This window comes from Oratosquilla oratoria, chromosome 4 (genome assembly GCF_046742065.1).
Source record: "Oratosquilla oratoria isolate Oo_2021 chromosome 4, ASM4674206v1, whole genome shotgun sequence".
Taxonomy (NCBI): domain Eukaryota; kingdom Metazoa; phylum Arthropoda; class Malacostraca; order Stomatopoda; family Squillidae; genus Oratosquilla; species Oratosquilla oratoria.
The window spans coordinates 81,405,965-81,417,765 of record NC_134780.1 but is presented as its reverse complement, the minus strand read 5'-3'; the positions used below and the strand labels follow the sequence as shown (position 1 = coordinate 81,417,765).

The window sequence follows — 11,801 nt, the reverse complement described above, 5'->3', positions numbered from 1 at the left end:
GACTCTTTGACCTCGAAACCTCGATTCGTTGTCCTCGAGACTGAGTATTTGTCCTCAAGACTTTGAGTCTTTATCTTCGAAACTTTGAGAAATTGTCCTTCGAGACCTCGGGACTTTGAGTATTTGTCCTTGAGACCTTGATTCTTTATCCGCGAGACTTTGAGCACCTGTCCTCGAGAATTCGAGTCTTTGTCCTCGGTGCTTCGAGTCTTGAGCCTTTGTCCTCTTCGCCCGCAGACGTGGTACGAGAAGGGTCAGCCGAGGGTCATCTGGCTGAGCGGTTTCTTCTTCACGCAGTCCTTCCTGACGGGGGTCCTTCAGAACCACGCCAGGGCACACGCCCTCGAGATCGACAAACTCTGGTTCAATTTCGAGGTGAGTCAGTGCTCTTCTTGTATATATATATATGTGTGTGTGTATGTATGTACAGTATGTATGTATGCACGCATGTATGTGTATATATATATGTTTTTTTTTCATTTTCTGAATTTTCCCGACTTACAGGTTGACTAACCCCCCCCCCTCTCTCTCTCTCTCTCTCTCTCTATGTATATATATATATATGTATATATATATATCGTATATGTATATATATATGCATATATATATATGTCAATATATATATTTGTATAATATATGTATATATATATATATATATATATATATATATATATATATATATATATATATTTATATTTATATATGTATGACAACATCTCGTCTTCTCTATTTTCCACATGAGGGGACGGAGAGGGGGAGGGGTCGTCGATTAAATGAAGCGGCCTTGCTGTGGATATACTGTACTGTGTCTTGCTGCATTGCTTCTGACCCAGGGCAGTGGGTGGGATACAGGGATGACCCGTCATCCATGAAGAGCTGAGATGAGCGGGAGGAAATGATGATGGATGGGAATATAATGGGTGGGGAATGGGTGTGTACCTTTTGATTTGGCTATTTTCCTTATAAGTGATTCTAGTGATATCCTTACGGACCACAGTCACGCATCATGAGTGAAATGAGTGAAGCCTAATTTTCAATTAAAAAAAAGTCACCAGCAGACCTTATGTTGTGATGTCCATCCTTCCTTCAATCCTTTGACCACCTCCACTACGACTCCACCTCTTCGGTGGAATATTCCCCTCAAGGATAGAAGCGCTGGTTATTAACAGATTAGTCTGGATCTCTCGATCAAGCCATCAAAGCAGTGGGGGTGGGTGGGTGGGGGGGTTGACATTTACGAAAACGTCAACTCATGCCTCGATGTGGGCACTCTGCCCGTGCGGCCGTGTGTGTGTGTACCTTCGCCACCGAAAGGGTCCCGAGGAGATGAATAAAATCGCCTGGCGGTAGCCAGAGCCAAGGTAAAATCGTCATAAGGAGTTCATGGAGCGATACTGTAACCCTGAGGTTTTGACCCTGGGGGCGGGGGAGATATAACAACACCAGGTCATGGCCTCCTGTTACATGTTATACATTTCTATATGATGGGAGGAATCTGGAAAAAAAATCACTTCGTCCTTGCAGAAAGATAATTATGATTGTCAGCTGTGTAATAAAGCAAAAGCTCATCATTATTTTACTATTATTGTTATTATTATTATTATAACACTGGAGGTGCTCAAATGAGAGGGAGGGTGGGAGGGGTATGGAATGTATTTAGGGATGAAATGGGTGGGAGTGTTTTTATGCCTTTCCCTTTTTGGCTACCTCCCTTGAAAGGGGGAAAAAGCCTTGGTATATGTATGTATTATTATTATTATTATTATTATTATTATTATTATTGTTATCATTATTATTGTTATAATATTTATATTGTGGAGTGCCTTTAGACTTGGTTACTTCTTTCATAATGAGGGAAAAACCTCTGGTATATAGATAGATACATTATTATGCTTTTATCCTAACTATTTTGGGACGGGATGGGATTTGGGAGCAAAATGAATGGCAGCCACGCAAATGTTGAGAATACAAGAAAGGGAGGAAGGAATGGAGTGAAAAAGGTCGACAACCATTTGTCTACCACCCTCCCATTACTGGGGGAGCCACGGGAGTGAATAAAATCACTTGGCGACAACAAGAATCAAAACGTATACTGCCATCCTATAGGGAAGGCCCAACATAGGCGAGGACAACGAAAAGGAAGCCAGCAGGAGACCGTGTGGCCCTTAGCGAGGCCACTGAAGAAAAATGAATAGATAAGATAATAAAAAGGAGAATACAAAAAGGAACCACGAAGCCTCGAACTGTCTCAAGCGATTGGCACAGTGGGAAGTACCTTGGGAGGAAAAGCCTTGCCGGTGCCAAAATGGTCAACCGTGTCTGTGGTTGTTTATAGAATGGGCGGTGTGGGTGCCAGCGATCTTTGGCATTTGGCACCACGGGGGGGTGGGGGGTTTAGTGTTAAGGAGTTAAATGAAATAGCCTGGCGGCATCAAAGGAGAAGTGAAAGCTCTCGCTCTTTTTCGTACATTCTTTTCTTTTACTTTCTTTCCCACTCACTATATCGTACGTAGACGTACCCGTACGGATATATCCAACTATGCGCGCGCGTACACACACACACACACACACACACACACACACACACACACACACACACACACACACACACACACACACACACACACATGTATATATATATATATATATTTGTATATATATATATACATTATATATATATATACATATACACATACATACATGTGAAACCTTTCACTCACTATCTCGCATATAGATGCAAGTATGTGCGCGCGCGCGCACTCAGACACCCATGTATGTGTATATATATATATATATATATATATGTATATATATGTGTGTGTGTGTGGAACAAATAATCCGTAACAGTGAAATCTTTCAAATACTTATAATCAACCCGGCCGTCGCGAGACTCGATCCGGGGACCATCATATTGGAGGGTGAAAGAGGGAAGGAGGGAAGGAAGAGAAAAGAAAGTTGGGGAGAGGAGATAGGGAGGGAGAGGGAGGAGGATGGAGGGTGGGAAGTTGAATTAGAGGAAATAAAAAGGGAGAGGAGGTGGTGGAGTTGGTGGAGTTGGTGGTGGAAAAGGGTTAAGAGCCGAAATAACCTTCTCTAGACTAAGTAATAAGTTTTCAACCTTGGGTATCTCTTCCTAATGGGAAATGAATACGTCTCGAATACCATAGACTATGGAATGGCGGTTATTATATACCCTTTTGTTTGTATAGAGAAGCACAGGTAGCGTGGCCGAGTGGTCTAAGGCGCTGGATTTAGGCTCCAGTCTCTGAGGAGGCGTGGGTTCGAATCCCACCGCTGCCATAATCTTGCATCACGTGGCAGGGCCACCCACTTCGGGGCCGCTGACGTCGCTTGCTCGCGGGCGCGGGGCATAGGCCTCCGGGCCCCGCAGCGCCCGCAGAGAGGCTCCGTCCCAAGGCCTCAGCCGCGGTCGTTAGTTTGTTTACGCGTTTTCTCTTCATCCTCTTCCCGGGTCCTCACCAAAAGTACCAGTGGATGGAGGGGGTGTACATGTGCGCGCACGAAAACACACACACACACACACACACACACACACACACACACACAAATTGTATTTTTTTAGTGTATCTTTGTATCGTTGTTAACTCAATAAACCGATCATTATTATTATTACTGTTTTACACACACACACACACACACACACACATTGCATTACCCATAGATCGGTCATACAAGCTCTGAGCTCTCTTCCGGGAGGGAAATAGCTGTCGATAACGAGTCCAACACGTGATCGAAAGACCAAGGTGAAAGGTGAATACACACACACACACACACACACACACACACACACACACACAATCTTGTCAATATATCTCTGTATCGCTGTTGAAACGATAATTAGGAAAATACACACAAACGCACACACACATACACACCTTTGCAGTGTATAACGAAAACTTTTATTGTTTCATTCATTGTAATGGCGATATTGATATGTTTTCTTATGGTTGACGCCAGACGATTTTAATCAGCAGGTGGTGGGGTCACGTGGTGCAAATATCATTTCATCTCCGTAACTATGACGTCGTTAACTTGAGATTCTTATTATGACTGATGCCAAATTAATTTTATATTTTGAATAGATTTTGTTTTAACAAATGAATTTATTTTTATATACTTTTTAGATAATTGTTTTTATTTTACATTAATTATCTAATTTATATTTAATTTATTTTATTTTAAATAATTATTTTTATTTACTTTTTTATATAATTATTTTTATTTCTATTTTAATGATCTAATTTTAATTTTATTCTATCAATTATTTTTTCTATTAATTTTTAAAATTGTTTTAAATTTCCTGTCTGGTTCCAAGTTATTTTACTCACCTGCCGGGTGACCCACGAGCGTAGGGGTTAAAGAGTGACTGCTGGAAGTGTCCTTGGCTGAATAGAATAGTCCGGTGTTAACCGGAGAGAATGATTAGACCGTGGACATCATCATCCGACCTAGATATGGACCAAAAGGTCTCCTGTCGGCATGCTCTGCCTTTGTAATTCTTTGTTATAACCTTTCTCCTTTTATCTTTTTTATCTCTCCTCCTTATCTCCTTCCTTCCTCCTCACACCGCTCCTCCCCCCCCCCCCCAGCAGGGTGAGTGATTCAAGTACGGAATGAATAACACGTGAATAAGAATAGATAAATGAATCTGTATACCAAAAGGCTTGTTCGCCATATAAGGAAGGTAGCCAGCCAAGGGATGAATAAGCCACAGGCTTTTTCCCCCTACAAGGGGGGTAGCCACAGACACCCATCAAAAAAACCCATAACCAGACAAACAAACAAGTAAATAAATCGACGGAAATGGAGACCGAGACGTAGGCACAGCCTGTACCTGTCCCGTTTCCGCCAAGAGAACAAGACACAGGTCGGGTTGCCATGGTGATGATGGTGTCACCAAGGCCGAATGACCTCGGGAGTTCTCTCCATCTCCTTCCTTTATGCAACTCCCTCCAACCCCCTTCACCCCGGTAACCCTCCTCCTCTTCCTCCTCCTCCTCCTCCTCCTCCTCCTCCTCCTCCTCCTCCTCCTCCTCCTCCCTTTCCCGGTTAACAACACGCCACTTAAACCAGTTCTAAGCGGGAGGAGGAGGAGGAGGAGGACCTCCATGGGGTCGCGACCGATGCAGAGTCAATTCGACTCGGAGGTCGTCCCCTTCTGTGGAATCAAATCGTCTGTCGCAGCGGGACAAGGAGTTCGTGGGGGACCGTCGACGCATTTAGGCCATCAAGCCTCTCCGTCACCTCGGCGTCTCCATCTCTTCGACGCTGTGTTTGTCCCTCGAGGATAGAAGCGCTGGTTATTGCAGACGGGATATCAAATACATTTCGTACTGTCGTCGCCGTCCGCATGTCTCATAGCACTGCCACGTCACTTCATGATGTCATGGGCTTGTGACGTCACTATGTGGACTAGAAGCGTATGTTGGTAATCCGGTTACGAACGTTGTGTGTGTGTTTATCTAGTTGTAATACAAAGCTCTATGCTCGTAGGGCCCCGCATGTCGTCAATGGAGCGTTAGATTCCCGCAAAAAAAAAAAAAAAAAAAAAAAAAAATCGAGGTATTCTTTGACTCGGCCATCCTCCTTAGAAGGAAAATAAAAAGGCCATTTGTACATACATTTATTCATATATACATGTACACATACATATCTGTTCTCACAGCATCAGTATGATTTTTGTCGAGTACGTGTTATATTTTCCTATGTAGTATTTAGCACACATTTATTTAAGTTTCTTGAAAAGATAAAAAGGAGGTTGTCAGACAAAAGAATTCTAATTTTGTATCATGGAAAAATTTGGATGGGTCAATTTTTTTCTAGTGACTGTACACACACACACACACACACACACACACACACACACACACACACACACACACACACACACACACACACACACACACACGGCGGTCCTAGTTCGAATCCCGCCCAGGACTGAATCTATTTTAGTATCGCTGCGCTGCGGGTCGTTACTAAACATCTCGTGGGCGGGGAGTTGTGTGTGTGTGTGTGCAAGGTCACAGCTTTACCCATAGATCGGTCATATATGAGCTCTAAGCTCTTCCGGTAGGGTAATAGTTGTCGATCACGAGTCCAACACGTGATCCAAGTACATGGTGAATCACATGCACCAAAAGACCTTTTTCCCTTTGTAAGGATGGTGTCCAAAAAAAAAAAAAAAAAAAAAAAAAAAAAAAAAAAAAATATATATATATATATATATATATATATATATATATAACGATAGAAATAAATCCGTTCTCCCTAACATCTTAGCTTATCCGCCACACTACTCTGGTCAAAGGCAATGCAGCAAGACACAGAGCCTCTACAGCAGGGCCTGAAACCCGAGGGTGGTTGACTTCCACCACTTTATTACATTATATATATATATATATATATATATATATATTGTTAGAATAGATTTACTGTTGTCATTAGATGCGATGTCCCAGAAAATGTACTCTATGACATAACAATCAACTAAATGTATATTAATACTGGATGTACGCTGAGGGTTGAGGAACGAGACTGGGCCAGGGGAAATGACATTTTTTTTTTTTTTTTCATTACATATTCTTTAGCTTAAAGCAAAAAAATGTTTCATTTAGTGTCTTTCAAAGTGTGCGCACATTTTATTGGGACAACATGTATGTATGGAATATGGGCCCCGTGACATCGAGAGAACCTTTCATGTTGTAGATGGTCGATGTGGACGAGGACTCCCCAGCGCCTTCTTCGGGAACTTACATCAACGGACTCTACATCGAGGGCGCCCGTTGGGACCAGAAGCTCGGTCGCCTCGAAGAAGCTCAGCCTCGGAGACTCCACGAAGTCATGCCACCGGTAAGGAGTCCCAAAGGAGTAATTTATATTTTAGATTTATTTAATTGTTGCCTCGTGTTTGACTAAATGGGAGGCCCTCAGCCCCACAGTGACAGCCAACGGTCCTCGGTACCATCCACAGATCTCTTTGGAGAGAATATTTGGATTCTTTGTATGTGTTATTTGAGTGTAGGACTGTTTTTTATGTCACCGGGCGAAAGTGGTAGGAGGTTAGCAGCCCCAGGTTCTTGGTTTTCCATGTGTGAAAAAGTAAGAAATACACTTTCGATCCAGAGTTGATCCGGAGAAATCTTGGGAGACAGCGTTTTTAATATATCCACAATTTCGTGTTTCTCAGTCTTCTCTTCCCTTGACCAGATCTGGTTGCAGCCAATGGTCCGGGAGGACATCCCAGACGAGGGCCGCTACCTGTGCCCTGTGTACAAGACGAGTGAGAGGAAAGGCAACCTTACGACCACGGGGCATTCGACGAACTTCGTCATCAGCGTGGCCATCCCGTCCCACCTACCGCAGGATCACTGGATCCTTCGCGGCGTAGGACTCCTCTTGTCCTTGTCCGACTAAGTGATCTCCCAGCGCGGATCCTCTCCGTGTTGTGTGAAGTCCACAATATAAGTAGAAAATTACGTCGTGTGAATTCCGCAATATGAGCCGAGCACATCTAATATTTGTTGATCACTGCGTTGTGTGAAAGTCCTCATTGTATACCGACTATTGCGTCTTGTGAAGACCGCAATATCAGTCGACGACTGTATCGTACGAAGTCCAAAATATAGGTCGAGCACTGCATCGTATGAAGTTGTCATTGCAAGTCGAATGTTACGTTGTATGAAGTCCGTAATATAAGCCAAGCACGTCTTGTGGAGTCCGCAATGAAGTCGAATATTGCGTCGTATGAAGTCCGCAGTTTAAAACGAGTACTACGTCTCATAAAGAACAAGTTGCGCACTGCATCATGTGAAATCTGCAATATAATTTGAGCCGTGCCATGACAACTTTATCCAGAAGGACTGTTCGAATCCTCCAGACAATAATGACGTATGAATGAAGTCTGCATGCTCTTGCATCTTATACACGATCCTTCCCCGTGATTGTCTTTTGTCATCTGGTAGAAGACCTTTAGCCTCGACCTGAGGAGGACAACATCGAAAGGAGGAAATTCCCGCTGAGTAGGATTGTCACAGTCGTGACGTTGATGATGACGTTGCAAATGCAAAGGAAAAAAGAAGAGATAAGGTTATGTTATTGTTATCGTTTTCGTAGTACATACTTCTAGTAGTATGATGAATATTTAGTTTTTTTGTTTTTTCTAACTGATTTTTTTCTTTTCTTTTGTAGTCTTTGTAATCTGAGTAATGGGTCTGTCGATGGTGGTACAGTTAAATACAAAACGAGCAAATGGGTATATACATAAGTGAATAAAAAGTAAGGCCATGATGTTATTATTGTTATAGTATCTACTGTAACATTTCATTTCCATTTGGTTTTGTTATGTAATAGCCTGAGTACTGTTATTCTTGTAGTTATTGAGAGGTTTTTGTAGCTGTAGTATCGAGCTGTAATTTGCTGTTGTTCTGGCAATCATACGGTTATTGTTGTTGTTATTGTTGGGTTAGGATTTGTTGTTAAAACATTTGTTGTCATCTGTTTTGGTTATCGTATCTTTGTATGTAAACTAATATCTTCGTCTTTGCGACACCAGGGGATTTTACTCGTCGCAAAGGGTCTTAATCGATGTATCGTTTAAGGGTAAATAAAACCCTTACGGCAGAAAATATAGAGAACTCCGTTCAGGGGCCGCACAGGGTACAGACTGTAGGGCGTGCTCACGGGCGAGCCTCGTCCGGTATAGAAACGCTTGGCTGGACATTCTTGTCAGTTGCTACATGGGATGCAAGTTTTAGATAGAGGACTGGGCAAGGACACGTCGACCGAAACCCCCCCCCCCCCAACTCACGCTTTGTCCCGAGATTGCCCTTCCCCGTCCCTCAACTGAATAATACCGTTCTGTATTAGCCAGAATAAAATACGTAGAGGATGTCACCGAGGCTGACGTCATTGTAGCTTAAGGACGACTATGAAGGATGATATTCATGCCCTAACTCGTTCTTGCAGTGATATTGTTGACGCTTGGAAGTTAACTCTGAGTTTAACTTGGAGTTTATTTTGGTTTAGTTTATTTAACCCAATCGAGAAGTTCCTCTGCCTAAGCTAGATAAATCTCCCTATTTTAAAGAAAATAATGATAGAGTGAATAAGCAAATAAATAGATAAATGGAATATTCAAAGGTATTAGTGAGGTTTAACGACTAGTCAAGATAGGTCTAATCTGTTTAACTCTAATCATATATTGCCAAACCTGATAAAATGCATTATTAGCAACTAGAATAGAATATATACTGGTATCCTATTCAGTAGACACCTTCCTCAGAGCCAAGATTTTTTTTCTAAGGACCCTTTGTAAGCTTTATGAAGGTGGATCTTCTTATATCTGTGGCCTTTGTGACGGGACGTGATATAGAATACATATCCTTAGTGGCTAAATTATACTTAGTGGTTGATGGAAATGTATAGATGAAATATAACAACTGTATTTTGTTGTATTTTGTATAGTTTACAGTATACATAGTATTGGAAAAGGACTGCGAATATTATCATCACAAAATGAAATGTTGTGTTTATGTATCCTCGTCTTGTTCTAACAAAGACTAGATTTAACCCTTGTCAGTGCGATATCCTACTCACTGAATTTTATTTATTTATTTGTGTAATTATTATATGAACTCAATTCAGGGTAGAAAAGCAGGAGAATGGAGTCCCCGTTTTTAAACTTGTTTATATTTTGTATGTTTTATTTTGTCTGAATTATTATTTGCTTTTTTGTTAATGGAAGTGAGAAGCATACGGGCGGAGTACTTCATTGAGTTGTTGAATGTAAAGGAATGTTTTACCTGTAGTTGTGTGAGATATCAGGAGAATGTGATGGGGAGGAGAATAATAAGGTTATTGTTAAAGATATATATATACATATATATATATATATATGTATATATATGTATATATATATATATATATATATATATATATGTATGTATATACATATATCTGTACTAGGAGCTTCATCCCCTTTATAAGGGAGGTAGCCAGATCGAAGTGAGGCACCCACTCCCACCCATTGCACTCTCATGCACCACCATTGTTTCCCTCTTACTTTATCTCCTCGTGGATGAAGGGGCATCCCTGCCTCCTGTCCACTGCCCGGGTCAGAAGCAACGAAACAAGACACAGCGCAACCAGAGGAGAGATACATGTAGTAGTAAAAGAGATGAAAGTTGGAAAGGCACCTGGGTTGGATGGTTGTGTTATGTGGGTGATGTTGCCTCGGTCACCCTCCCTTAAATAGGGGAAAGGGCTTTGGTTTTATTCTTTATCTTCTTTTTATTGTCAATGTAATATGCCATCATGGTGTACAGTACACTACTTATATATATTTTCATTCATTTGCCTGTTTATTTTATTTATTTCATTATTAATTTATTTATTTATGTTCTTTCATTTCTTCCCCTCAGAAGTCTTGTGTCGCAGAATCACATCGATTATTCCCAGCTTCCTCATTATGATGACCCCTACAGATTTTATTCTGTCTAATTTTAGGTGATTTTTTATTCAGCCGAGGGGGTCAGACATGAAATAAAATGGGAGTCTGGACCCATAGGGACCCCATTGTTTCCGAAGCTTGCTTCCGCTCACTTGAACTGTGCCCTGTTCATGGGGGTGGCCATGCAGATCTCGGTAGCATCCGGCGCGACTGAGCAGCCCTCTTCAGGATCCACCCTGCTCACCCTCCACATGAGGAAGAGACTAGGGAGGGTGCCTCGAATTTAGACCCCGGCCACCCCCCTCTCCTATCCACATCACCTTTACTTTAGTGGGGAGTCGTTCCCCAGCAAGATTGCTCTCAGCATAGGTAAGAATTGTAATAAAGAAGATGACACTACAAGGAGGGAATAGTAGCTTTCACAGATCCAAAGCCCCTCTGGTCCCATTCTGCACCGCTGCGCGTGAGATGAAGAGCGGTTTGAACATCGGCGATTCAATTACAATGTAAGTCGGTAGAGGCATTCACACACAACCGCTCATTTTTTTCCATTGACAATGCGATACCGCCGCGGTTTCAGTGTGGTTCAAACAACTAGTGTGAACAGGGCCTAAGAGGTGGATAGACATTATGAAGAACAACTTAGAGCTTATGAACATCGAGGGGCTGGAGGATTGGTGGGCGACACAGGATAGACAGTAGTGGGAGTAATTGGTGGCAGCAGCAAAGGACTACATGGGTCTACTATACAGCTACAGGAGTGAGTGAGAAACTTGACTTTAGCTGGTGCCCATTTCTCCCAGTAAACTGCAGGAGTCTCGTTTCGGAGACGGTTTAGTGAACAGAGAGGCCAGTCTCGTCAACGTAGTATCTTTGCTGATGTTCGGTGATAAGGGAGTTCTTATCTCATATTGACACCATGGACTGCGTCCTGGTTTGAAACCGGATCTCTCCAGTGGTACCCCATGAACATCTGCAAGACACTGTACCGAAAACATTCAGACGTATCCATACAGCCGGATGGAGGATTACAAAAGTCTGAAAAAGACCTGTGTCTTCTTGCTCAAACATCCTTAGCGCTTGATATTAGGATTAAGTCTATAACTCTGAAGACCTTTCCTAGTTGCCTTTTGATTTCTAGGTTTGAATATCTGAATAATATATATATATATATATATATATATATATATATATGCATGTGATGTCTCCTTAAAGCTGTCGGTCATTAAAGAATTATTTATTGGTATCCTCAGTTTTAGTTTTATCACTTTGACATAGATCTTAAGATTTTTTCGGCCGACAGAATAAACAGTGGCAATAATCTCAAAATTTA

The 11,801-nt window shown here is 41.9% G+C and overlaps 1 protein-coding gene and 1 non-coding gene across 2 annotated transcripts in view; both read left to right on the top strand.

Moving 5' to 3' along the window:
* The window catches only part of LOC143024572 (dynein axonemal heavy chain 7-like), a 377,264-nt gene extending 369,164 nt beyond the window's left edge, over nucleotides 1-8,100 (top strand). The window contains exons 77-79 of the mRNA XM_076183383.1: nucleotides 238-375; nucleotides 6,727-6,870; nucleotides 7,228-8,100. Coding sequence (XP_076039498.1) covers nucleotides 238-375; nucleotides 6,727-6,870; nucleotides 7,228-7,434 — 489 coding nt within the window. The 3' untranslated portion in view covers nucleotides 7,435-8,100. The remainder of the gene's footprint in view (nucleotides 1-237; nucleotides 376-6,726; nucleotides 6,871-7,227) is intronic.
* TRNAL-UAG (transfer RNA leucine (anticodon UAG)) lies at nucleotides 3,219-3,300 on the top strand. Its single transcript has one exon. It is a non-coding gene; the product is annotated as a tRNA-Leu (tRNA).
* Nucleotides 8,101-11,801: the final 3,701 nt, after the last annotated feature.